At 43.0% G+C, this 12717-nt stretch overlaps 1 protein-coding gene across 14 annotated transcripts in view; it reads right to left on the minus strand.

Annotated features, from left to right (window-relative positions):
• Positions 1 to 12717, minus strand: part of DEPDC5 (DEP domain containing 5, GATOR1 subcomplex subunit) — a 119526-nt gene that overhangs the window by 85770 nt on the left and 21039 nt on the right. For all 14 annotated transcript variants that reach the window (XM_084799234.1, XM_084799235.1, XM_084799229.1 and 11 more), the window contains exons 9-15: positions 11180 to 11258; positions 8980 to 9041; positions 5802 to 5871; positions 4169 to 4241; positions 3087 to 3190; positions 2700 to 2774; positions 194 to 328 (exon numbers count right to left, since the gene is read on the minus strand). In XM_084799234.1, coding sequence (XP_084655360.1) covers positions 194 to 328; positions 2700 to 2774; positions 3087 to 3190; positions 4169 to 4241; positions 5802 to 5871; positions 8980 to 9041; positions 11180 to 11258 — 598 coding nt within the window. The remainder of the gene's footprint in view (positions 1 to 193; positions 329 to 2699; positions 2775 to 3086; positions 3191 to 4168; positions 4242 to 5801; positions 5872 to 8979; positions 9042 to 11179; positions 11259 to 12717) is intronic.

The following is a 12717-nucleotide window of genomic DNA, read 5'->3' on the forward strand; positions in this document are numbered from 1 at the left end:
GTCCTTAGCGTAAACCCTGATTACCCAGAAGATCTGTAAAAAGACAAGAAAGACCTCCACTAATCAAAACCTAGTGACCTCCCCCGATCCCCTTGCAAAGTCCTTCACAGTCTAAGAACACACGACAACTCCACAGTTCTAGGACAATTCAGGTGGTGAACACAGAGAGACAGCAGAAGCCAAGGACTGTTACCGTTATCAATCATCCGCTGCTTGGTCAAGATCATGAGCAGGCGGTCCACTTCAAAGACACCCACCCCAGGCGTGATCACCACGGACATCTGCCCAGTTCGGTCAAAGTTTCGGTTGATGTAGTGCTTGTCAAACACTTAAAAGAAAACAAAACTCCCCCCAGTGATGATGTCATAGCTTTTCAGAAGCCAGCATCTCTGTGCTTTCATACCTACTGGCACATCCTGAATTTTAATGAGTCACACACATATTTACCTTTCCCTTCTACTTCAGCAATGCCTTAAAAACATTCATGTTACCCTTTATTGATCACCCTCACTGATGCCCAATAGTTGGCTGTACAGACTTAAGTGCTTAATTTTACGTCATAAACTTACATCATCCATCAATGAGTCTATACTGAAAGCTCCAAGAATGAAATACAATAGTTTACACTTATTTATCTGTTTACTGTGTGTACATTCACGTGCCACAGTGCACATGTAGAGGTCAGAGGAACCTGTGGGAATTTGCTCTCTCCTTCTCCATGCCCACACTCAATGGACTGAACTCAGGTCATCAGGTTTAGGCACAAGCACCTTTGTCCACTGAGCCATCTCATCAGCCCTCAAGTTTCAATTTAACACAATATTTAATAAAACAGATAAAGGGCTGGAGAGATGGCTCAGAGGTTAGGAGCACTGCCTGCTCTTCCAGAGATCATGAGTTCAATTCCCAGCACCCACATGGTGGCTCACAACCATCTATTATGAGATCTGCTGCCCTTTTCTGGCGTGCAGGCATATATGAAGGCAGAATACTATATACATAATAAATAAAATCTTAAAAAAAAAAAGCTGGATGTGATGGCACATGCCTGTAATCCCAGCACTCAGGAAGCAGAGGCAGGTGGATCGCTGTTAGTTCAGTGCCATCCTGGTCTACAAAGTGAGTCCAGGACAGCCAAGGCTACACAGAGAAACCCCGTCTTGAAAAAAAAAATTGTAAATGTAAACAACTAATGTTTTTGGGTTGTTTTTCCCCCAAGACATGGTTTCTCTGTGTAGCCTTGGCTATCCTGGTATCCTGGACTGTCTTTGTAAACCAGGCTGGCCTCAAATACACAGAGACTTCACCTGGCTCTGCCTCCGGGTACTGGAATTACAGGCCTGTGCTTCCATGCTCATTTAAAAAAAAACTAATGCTGAACTAATTATTGCTATGAAAAATCCTTGAAATATGACAAAAAGAGTAGTTATAACCTACTCTGTTTCCTAGAATTCCCTAGTCCCTGGATACAGACACATCAAGAGGCAATATGAAGGAGTGAAAACACATCAGCACTTTCACCTCCAGCCAGTGCTGCTAAGAGCTACCTAGAGCTGGGCCTATGCCAGTCTTCCCAAGTGGGTAAGTGGAATTCCAAATCCAGCAGAGACAAGGTCACTGGAGACTGAACGTGGCTCCAGGAATTCCTACTGCTGTGTTTCTCAGAGACACCAAGGTCTCCACCTTCCCTGAAAAGAGCTGCCTAAATCTGTAAATCTCCTTTTCAGTTGGCAAATAAGAGTACCTCAGCTACCACATGAGTGCAGCGATAGCCTTAGGAAGGAATCACAGCACAGTCGGGAACTGCTCTTCTGACAACAGGGCGGACGGTGGGCCCCTTGTTTTTACTTAGTACACCCCTTCTCCACTTGAATTCTAAGGCTACAGTGTACACACCCTCTGTAGTTTTGTTGTGCGTGTATGGGGGAGAGGGGTGCCTACTACTGTGTGCGTGTGGGTGGCAGAGGACAACTTGCAGGAGTCGTTTTCCACCGAAGACCCCAGGGCTCAAGCCCAGGTCCTCCACTTGGTATCAGGCACCTTAGCCCACTAAGCCATCCCACTGACTCCTTCGTTTTTGTTTTGCTTTTGATCCAGGGCCTCTTTAGCAGCTCACATCTCTATATCTCTTACGCTTATGATTCTCCTACCTTAGGCTCCACACACACACAAATATATGGGGTTTTTTTCTTTGTTTGTTTGTTTGTTTGTTTTTGTTTTTGAGACAGGGTTTCTCTGTGTAGCCTTGGCTGTCCTGGACTCTCTTTGTAGACCAGGCTGGCCTCGAACTCACAGTGATCCGCCTGCCTCTGCCTCCCGAGTGCTGGGATTAAAGGTTAAAGGCATGCGCCACCACGGCCGGCTCGGGGTTTTTTTTTTTAAGCAGAATTAGGAAATTTTTACCTAAAATCAGCTGAAGGATGGTGTGACAGATAAACACAGTCTATATAAGACAAGCAGCCAGGCAGCAACCCTGCCAGCTCACTACCACAAGAGGCAGATGAGACCACCAAGCTGATCCCCCAGCAGAAGACCCACAGGCCAAAGAGCAGTCATCGTGACCATCTGATTAGAATGCACTGCACTGAGTTAACTAGAAGTGTACATGGGAGGAGGGCCACCAGGTCCAGGTTTGGGGCATCAGCGTGCGCTGCCAATGGCCACATGGGAAACAAGAGGCCGGCCTACTGAGTTCTCACCATTGAACGACAAGTTGATGGCCTCTAGGTAGTTTCCTTGTGCTGAGGTAGAATTGTCTCCTTGAGGAAAGCCCCCTGAAACAGAGGACACAAGACAAAGGAAAATATTTCATGAAAGATGAATTCTTGAAGACTAACAGGAAGGTGCTGGGTGGCGGCGGCTCATGCCTTTAATACTACCACTAAGGAAGGCAGAGGTAGCTGTATGTCTGAGTTCCAGGCCAGTCTGGTCTAAAGAGTGAGTTCCAGAACAGCCAGGGCTACTACACAGAGAAACCCTGTCTTGACACCTCCCACCCCCAAAACACAAACATACCAAACACACACACACACACACCCGAAATAGAACAAAATTAGGAAGGCACCTCTGACACACGGATGCAGTACCTGCCTGTTCCAGCCGCACCAACACTGGGTACTGGATGAAGAGTTTTTTAATGGTCACAAGGAGCGAGGTCCACTCTTCCCTTCTCTCATTCTGCACCACCACTCTGAAAGGAACATTATCATGAGAGAGAAATCAAGCACCTAGTACACGCGTGTTATCAGGTTCACACCAGCTTCAAAGGAGGAGGAAAATATGATTAATAGTAAGTAATAAGCAGAGGATGAAGGGATGAACACGTCTATAATTCAAGGATGAAGGACTGAGGAGATAGAGGCACAAGTTCAAGGCCAGGCTGGTCAGTGAGATTCAGACCAGCCAACCAGCTAGGCATGGTGCCCCAAGCCTTTGATCCCAGCACTCTGGAGGCAGAAGCAGAAGGATCTCTGTGAGTTCGAGGACAGCCTGGTCTATTTAAGAAATTCTAGGCAGCCAGGGATCTAGAGAAAGACCTTGTCACAAAAAAAAATAATAATAATAAAATAAACAAAATGGCTCATCAGGTGAAGGTACCTGCCACAGAGGCTGATGCTTGAGTTCATCTCAGGGACCCAAAAGGTAGGCGAGAGCAAACACTGACAAGCTGTCCTCTGACCTCAACAAACAAGTGTTCCCATGCGTGCACACACACACCATACATAAATAAGTAAATCAGGGCTGGGGCAAAAATAACTTGTGTCAGCTGACACTGTCCACCCACTATATGAGCTAATATTGGCTTTTGCTTTTATAAGCTGACTCTGAAAAACATTTAGTGTCATTGTCCCAGCTCCCAAGATTGGTCTGTGCCCCTGATCAATCATGATTGATTAGTCTTGGAATGTGCACTCAATAAACCATCTATATCTGACTGAGATCGGTGTCTGAGTGGTTTAGGTGGCTTTCTCTGGACCCCAACACAAAGGTAAATAGTTAGACTTCATTCAAAAAAGCAAAACCAAATAAAAATTCGAAACACAATGTGGTATCCTATATCCTACAATTTAATAAGTACAAGAATGGAAAATTGATGAATTCTGACAAGGTTCTTTAAGTTAAGGAGAAACACAACAAATAAATAAGTTAAAGACACAGCAAAACGTACTTGTAAAAGTCCTCATAGAATCTCCCTTTATGATCCTGCTGAATTGAAGCTCGGTTTATTTCAGGAAATTCATCTGAAATAAAGAAAATTCAGCATACAGTTCATATTGAAAAGAGATTTTTACAGTGCTCTTGGATTCCTCTTTTGGCTGAAGATCTGTATCATCAAAAAATATGCCAAGAGTGGTGGCACACATCTTTAATCCCAGTACTCAGGAGGCAGAGGCAGGCAGATCTCTGTAAACGTGAAGCTAGCCTGCCTGGTGTGTAGAGTGAGTTCCAGAACAGATAGGGCTACACAGCAAGAAATTATCTCCAAAAAAGGTAAAATAAATAAGTAAAGATAATTGTGTATCAGCTGGCAGTTGTGGCACACGCTCTTGATCCCAGCACTCAGGGAGACAGAGGCAGGCAGTTCGAGCTCAGTCTGGTCTACAGAGTAAGCTTCAGGACAGCCAAGCTACACAGAGAAACCCCGTCTCGAAAAACCAAAAGCAAACAAACAAGCCTGGTATCACAGGCCAGCCATCTTACATACATTAAGATGTATGTATTATGTTGCTTTTTACTTGGTCCCCTAGCAATGATGGAAAAGACAAAAAGTGTAAAAACAAAGAAGACAAAAATAAATTGCCAGAGATGAAGGTGAGGGACCCAACTGAAAATAACTAAAAGAAGCTGGGTATCATGTGTTGCCACCTCTGCTATTCAGGAACCTCAGGTAGAGGGTTTGCTTGAACCCAGGAATTCACAGACCAGCCTGAAAAATGTAACAAGATCCTGTCTAAAAAACTAAAATTTAGGGGCTGGAGAAATGGTTCAGTGGTTAAGAGCACTGTCTGCTCTTCCAAAGGACCTGGGTTCAATTCCCAGCCACCACGTGGCAGCTCACAACTGTCTGTAATTCCAGTTCCAATGGCTCTGACACCCTCACGCTAAAATAAAATTAAATTAAAAACAAAAAACAAAAAAAAAACTAAAATTTAAGCCAGGCATGGTAGCACATACCATTAATCCCAGCACTTGGGAGGCAGAAGCAAGTGGATTGCCGTGAGTTCGAGGCCAGTCTGGTTTACAAAGCGGGTCTAGGACAGCCAAGGTTACACAGAGAAACCCTGTCTCGAAAAACCAAAAACAAACAACAAACTAAAAATTAAAGGTGGTACATGCCTTTAATCCCAACACTCAGGGAGGCAGAGGCAGGCAGATCTCTACGAGTTCAAGGTCAGGCTGGTCTCCAGAGTAAGTTCCAGGATAGCCAGGGCTACACAGAGAAATCCTGTGTCAAAACAAAACGAAAGACAAGGTCTTACTCTGAAGCCCAGGCTAGGCTGGATCTTGCTAACTGAACATCAAAACCCTGTCTTGAAAAATCAAAAAAAGAAAAAAAATCTATCTTTAATTTTTAAAATTATCAAAGAAGCTGGGCGTGGTGGCGCACGTCTTTAATCCCAGCACTCAGGAGGCAGAGGCAGGCAGATCGCTGTGAGTTCGAGGCCAGCCTGGTCTACAAAGAGAGTCCAGGACAGCTAAGGCTACACAGAGAGACCCTGTCTCACAAAACCAAAAATTAAAAAATAAAAAAATAAAAATAAAATTATCAAAGAGAGAGAGAGAAAGAGAAAGTTACTCACCAATAGACTTTGCATCATAAAAAGTTCTGGAAAACAGGACCACAGTCACTTCATGACTACAGTTCTTCTCCTAGGTATGAACACAGAAAAAGTGGTACAGCTTTATTTCTTTTCCTTCACTATGAAGCAGCCATTGATACTAAGAGGCTCAGGGGCTGTGCACAATGTTGAACAGCTTCATGTGACTGCAAGAGGTGCTGTGAAAGGGGCAGACACAGCATGCTATCAGGAGGACTGCTATCAAATCCAGCTCTTAAGTTTACCACTGTGTAATTTCAAGTAAGTTATTTAAAGTTCCAAGAATGTGGAAAATGCTTGGAAAGCTACAAATAAGATAGGGTCCCGGAGCCAGGCGGATCTCTGTGAGTTGGAGGTCAGCCTGGTCTACAAAGCGAGTCCAAGACAGCCAAAGCTACACAGAGAAACCTTGTCTTAAAAAACTGAAAGAAAGACAGACAGACAGACAGAAAGAAAGAAAGGAAAGAAAGAAGGAAGGAAAGACGAAAGGAAAGACGAAAGGAAGGAAGGAAGGGTCCCTGTCACCCAATCCTTGATTTGACATAAATTTGAATGTTAGAACTTGGGTATACCTCTATCATTTTTAATTCATCAGAATTGCAGTCTAGGGAAAAAGAATAGTGCCCACAGTGGCTTTAAGGACTCCTACACATCCTTATGTGGGGACCAGAAGCTGTTAAAGAGGAAGGGCTATAAGTCAAGATTACCTTTGGATAAAGATGGGACATAGCAAGAATAAACACTTCCATGAAGTCTTGGGAACACAGTGTTTAGCCTGTCTGCACAGCGCTTAGCCTGTCTGCACAGCGCTTAGCCTGTCTGCACAGCGCTTAGCCTGTCTGCACAGCGCTTAGCCTGTCTGCACAGCGCTTAGCCTGTCTGCTGAGCCGACAAACTTAGTTTCATTCCCGCCAGTCAACCTCTTCTCTCTCCCACCATACTAACACCACTCAACACCTGACGTAAGAGTACATCTTAACACACTGTCTGTCATCTTATCTTCCTCCATGGATACATCACAAGCGGACAGAAATTCCTGAGTATTAGTTAAATACAGAAAGTACACTGCTGGGGAAAAGCAACCTCCTTAGCTACCAACTAGTTTACTGGACTTCGCAGGCCCTACATCCAGCGCCCATATCTACTTCTGATGGGAAAAAAAAAAAAAAAAAAAAAAAAGGTCCCATAATGTGCTGCAGAGAACAGAAGAGTCTCTTCATTTGGAAAAGCAGACAGGGGCCATTATTATCCATTTTGCAGAAAAGGAAAGCAAGGCTCTCCATGGCCAAGAAGCTAATTGGAGGGGAACCCTAATTTTAAACTCATTCCGTTTTACTTCAAACTCTGTGACTTCAAATACTATGTGTATTACAATGATGTTCTCATGTGGTAGGAAGGTCAAGTGAGCTATATCTTATCTTCAAAAGACTTCAATTTTTAAAAGTTCAATTTATCCTTCTTGTTTCATTGTATTGTTTTTTCAGACAGTCTCATGTATCCCAGGCTGGTCTTGAACTTACTGAGGACAACCTTGAACTCCTGGTCCTCATGCACCTTTACACCTCCCTAGTGCTAAAACTACTGGTATACGCTATTTTTTTTTTTTTTGGTAGAAACAAAAATTTGATCCTCAGAGGCTGGAGAGATGGCCCAGTGGTTAAGAGGATTCTTTGCTCTTCCAAAGGTCCGGGTTCAATTCTCAGCACCCACATGGCAGCTCACAACTGTCTGTAACTCCAGTTCCAAGGGATCTGATACCTTCACACTAATGCACATAAAATGAAATTAAATAAAAAAAAATTAAAAAAAAATGTTCCTCAAATTTCTATGTAATTGCAAGAAATACAGGATGCTTTAAACAGTAGACAACCAAGACTACATAGAGAAACACTGTCACAAACAAACGGACCAGACATAGTAGTCAATGCCTGTAACCCCAGCTGAAGCAGGACAGGTAGCTCCAGGATAGCCTTACCAAGACCCACATCCAAAAATATTAGGTCCTTTATTTACTTACTTGCTTACTCGGTTATTTATCGATCTAATGTGTATGAGTGTTTTGCCTGTATGTTGCATGTGCACAAACATGTCCCTAGTGGCCATGGAAGTAAGAAGAAATTGGGATTCCCTGGTACTGCAGTTAGAGACGGTTGGGATCCACCATATATGGCCAAAGCCATGTCAGATCCCCTGAGACCAGAATTATAGACAGGTGTCACCCCCAGGGGCGCTGAGACTCAAACTCAGGGCTTCTGAAAGAGCAGCCAGTACTTTTAACCACTTAGCCAGGCCCCTAGCCTCCTATGCTATTTTTTTAAGGCTTACTTTCTATTTTTATTGACATGCAGGTGCCTATGGTGACAAAGGAAGCAGGAGATCAAGCCATGTGCTTTTCTTAAATGCTGCCGATCATGTGGAGGTAGTTAATGTAGTTTAAGTCTAGAGTGTGCAGTTCAGCTAAAATAGCTCAAAATAAGGCAAATTAATAGAAAGTCTGCCTTTAGAAAACACACACAGGAGCTAAGGAGAAAACTGTGCTTGCCACATACGAAGAGGATCTGAATTCAGTCCACATTAAAAAAGGCATGATGCCACATACAGTCAACCCAGCACTCAGTGGGTGGGTAGAAGGCAGATCTCTGTGAGTTCAAGACCAGCCCAGTCTACATAGTGAGTTTCAGGCTAGATAGAGCTATATAATGAAACCATTTCTTTAAAAAGAAAGAAAGAAAGAAAGGTGTACTAATACATGCTTGTAACCCCAATACTGGGGCAGCTGCGACAGGAACTCACTGGGGCTCCCTAGCCAGCCAAGCTAGCATATTTAAGAAGGTCCAAAAACAAGGTTGGTATAATACTTGAGGAAAAACACCAGAGGTTCACTAATAGCCTACAGATAAATTAAAACGTTAAACAAGAAAACGAACAACAACAAAAAGAACATGCCTATAGTCCTACTACTTGGTAAGAAAAGGGTAGGAGGATCAGAAGTTCAAGGTTATCACTGGCTACACAGGGAGTCAGAGACCAGCCTTAGCTGCATGAGATCTCTCCCAAAAACCTAAAGCTAAAATAATTAAAATTATTAGTAACTGAAAAATAAAAAACTCTAGTGAGTGATATTTACCCAGAAGATTAGAGAATGTAGAAAGAAACATACCTTCCACTTAGTAAACAGATCAGCAAGGAAACCATTCACAGCTTTCTCAAAATACAAATCCCCTGAGAAGAGACAGTGAGAAGACAGTGAGGACTACTACTACTATTATTATTATTATTATTATTATTATTATTATTATTATTATTATTATTATAATACTTGGAATGTCTCCTCTAAATACAGTCAAGGAATAGGACTAAAGAGAAAACAATGGGTTCTGTTAAAGTATTTGTAAAAGATCACAAAAGTTTTTTTTCTTTTTTTTTTTTTTTAAAGATTTTATTTATTATGTATAGTGTTTCACCTACATGTGTGCCTGCACTCCAGAAGAGGGAACCAGATCTCAGTATTGATGGTTGTAAGCCGCCATGGATCACAAAATTTTAAAGTACAAAATCACTAGATGTGGTGGCATACACCTTTGATCTCAACACTGTAGGTAGAAGCTGGTGGATTTCTGTGAGTTCAAGGACAACCTGGTCTACACAGCAGGTTTCAGATAGCCAGGACTACATATTGAGACCTTGTCTCAGAAAAACAAAACAAAACAAAAGAACAAAAATAAATAAATAAAAGGGAAAAAAGTACAAAGTAGAAAAATGAAGGAGGGCTACTAGACAAACACATTACCATTGGGCTATACCCTCAATGCTATCAAGCCAAATTTAATTATGGAGGTGCTTCCTTAGCACAGGAAGGGCAGTCCAATCTCATAATTACAGACTCAGCTTCAAAGTAAAACCACAATTTTTATAAAGGAAGGTGATTGGTTAATATATTGTGAATTCAAGATAAGAGAACAACCTAAACTCCAAATATGATTATTTTTATAGCTATGCTTATAATGTATGAGAAGGTAGTTTGGAGGGCCAGTGAGATGGGTAAAGACATTTGCTGCCAAACCTAATAACCTGTGTTGGATCCCCAGAGCCTCTCAGAAGCCCTGGGCATTCATTAATCAGTCTGCAGTTCCTTCTAGCCATAAGTTTCCTTGCTGATGCATAGCAAGAATTCATTTGTAATAATAACTTGAGCTGTACAAATCATGACACTGGTGGGGTAGACACAGTATCTGTGTCTCACAGTAGTTTGAGCATTCTGTGTGTAGTATGTCATAATTCAAATACAATGAAGCAAACCTGCTTTTTCTGTCAATGATAGTAAACCAAATGGAAGACATCAATAAGCCTGAGCTAAGGAGGCTGGGACAGGAAGAGTGTGAATTTGATGACAGTCTGGGATATAGAGCAAGATCCTATGAAAGCACAGAAAGAAGAGAACCAAATTGCTGGGACCTAATCACACTGGAACCTAAGATCTGAGAATTCAGGTCTTTTTCATTAATACTTTATTGCATTTCCTTGAGCTCATATTCCGCTTCTGTATGTCTCTCCATATATCTATGGGGTTTTATAAAAAAAGAGAAACTAGCAAGATGGCTCAGTGGGTAAAAGCATTTTCTGTTCAGTCTGATGACAAAGTTTGATCCCTGGAATCCACACACAGAATCAAGACAGACTCTATAAAGTTGCCCTCTGACTTCCACATGGATTTGATGGATGCATGCATGCACATGCTCACAAAAAAATTAATAAATGAAAATTGTCTAAAAGGAAATACAGTAGAAGTATCATGCACATCAGTACATGCCTGATATTCCAAAACTTGGGAGGCGGGAGAATCAGAAGTTCAAAGTCATCCTTGACTTAGGGTTTCACTATCTACCTGTGACAAGAATTGGCTATACAGACCAGGCCAGCCTTAAACTCACAGAAATCCACATGCCACCGCCTCCTGAGTGTTGGGATTAAAGGTGCCCAGCACCACGCCCAGCAGCATCTCAGTTTGGTGTGCTTCTTGCTTAGCACGCACAGAGCCCAGGCTTTGAGCTCTAGCACAGCAGACACTGGGCATAGAGGTGAATGAATGCCTTTAACCTCAGCACTCGGGCGACTCCAGGTGGAGAATGTGAAGTTCAAGGCCATCCTCAGTTACATGAGAACTTATCTCAAAAAAAAAAAAGCAACAAAAAGAACAATGAAAAAATTATAGTAAAAGGGAAAGAATTAAAGAGGTTTAACAAGAAATCAGGACACATCATTAGAGAAGATCAAGAGCTTACTATAAAATGACACAAACTTGGGGGAAACCAGAAAATTCTCTCCAGTGGCAGTTACAATCAGTACTTAGGGAACAGTACCATAAATATCAAAATCCCACATTTCACAGCTCATCTGAATAAATATGTAAACCATAGCTGACGTAGATCGGAACACCACCTGTAACAAATAAAAACATAACTGCATTAAAACCAAATGATTTGTGTATAGTTTTAGTTCTACAGTATGAATAGGGTCTCAAAGGCTGCCACAATGGTAATGCACCTAACATTTAACTACGTTTATTCATTATTACAGAATCTCTCTCTCTCTCTCTCTCTCTCTCTCTCTCTCTCTCTCTCTCTCTCTCTCTCTCCCCCCACTCCCTCCTCCCCCCCCCCCCCGCCCCGTGTGTGTGTGTGTGTGTGTGTGTGTGTGTGTGTGTGTGTGAGAGAGAACACATGTGGAGGTCAGAGAAAACCTTGCAGGAGTCAGTTCTCTCCTTCCACTATGTGAGACCCTGCTGGAAGGCTCAAGTCTAGCCTTTCCAGATAGCCTGCAAGCTCGGCACAAGAATGACAGACTACATTTCTCACTGGAGTCCCTCTTCCCCTGATCTGGGGAGCCCTAGATCCCCTAAGGAGCATCAGATAGCCCTCAGAGACGATTACAGGCCCAACCCTTTCCTGATAAGAAACCTGTTCAGCAAGCACCTGGGGATTCCTGGGGATACCCACCCTGTGCTAGTAAGATATCGTGGTGTATTGTCTTTCAACCAATGACCTTTTAACTGTACCCGGAGATTCTCCCCCACCCAGAAGATAATTAAGTACTGCTTTTCCTTCTTATGATAGGGCTGTTTAGTTACAAGTAGATTAAGTATCCCTGGCATCTCTAGCCCCAGCGAATCAGACACATTCATCCTCAAACCCCTCCCCACTGCCCAAGGTTTATAAATTCCTTATATATAATATATAACTCCCTTATAATAAAAGTAGGCTGGCTTGCTGCTCACTCCATTCCACCACCACAACCATCTGAGACATTTATTCTGGGGAAGAACTGCCACTGGATGTCTGGGGCTTGACAGCGATGGCAGACCTGCCTTGGCAGCTTTGAAGCCCCTTCCATCGGAGCAAGATGGGTGCTGACCAACAGCAAAGGCCGTGCTAGACCTGCACCTCACTGAAGCTGCCTCTTGGCCAGTTTTGGGTGCTTGCCTACATCCCCTGCATGCTCAGCAAGGCAGCTTAGCAAAGGGCTGTGACACTTTCGGTATCATCAGAGGCTTTTGAAACTCCCAAGTTTCCACTGCCCTCTGATATACCAGCAATCTCATGTTAAAAGAGCTAAGTATAACACCCAGAGGACAACTCATTTCCACTTCCCCTGGTGAGACTGGGAGCCTTGGCACAGTGGCCTTGCCCTGAGCTAGAAACAGGACCTTTGATCGCAAGGTCCCCCCTGCTTCCATCCAAAAGAAAACAGTACCTGGACCCACCCACCAGACAAGGAACCCAGGCTACAGCCAATGTGGACCAACATTAGGTCATCAGGCTTCGTGGTTAGTACTTTTCCTCACTGAGTAATCTCACCAGCCTAACACACTTAATTATATACTCAAGAATATTGCACACAC

This window comes from Acomys minous, assembly GCF_964271855.1.
Source record: "Acomys minous genome assembly, chromosome: 10".
In the NCBI taxonomy this organism is placed as follows: domain Eukaryota; kingdom Metazoa; phylum Chordata; class Mammalia; order Rodentia; family Muridae; genus Acomys; species Acomys minous.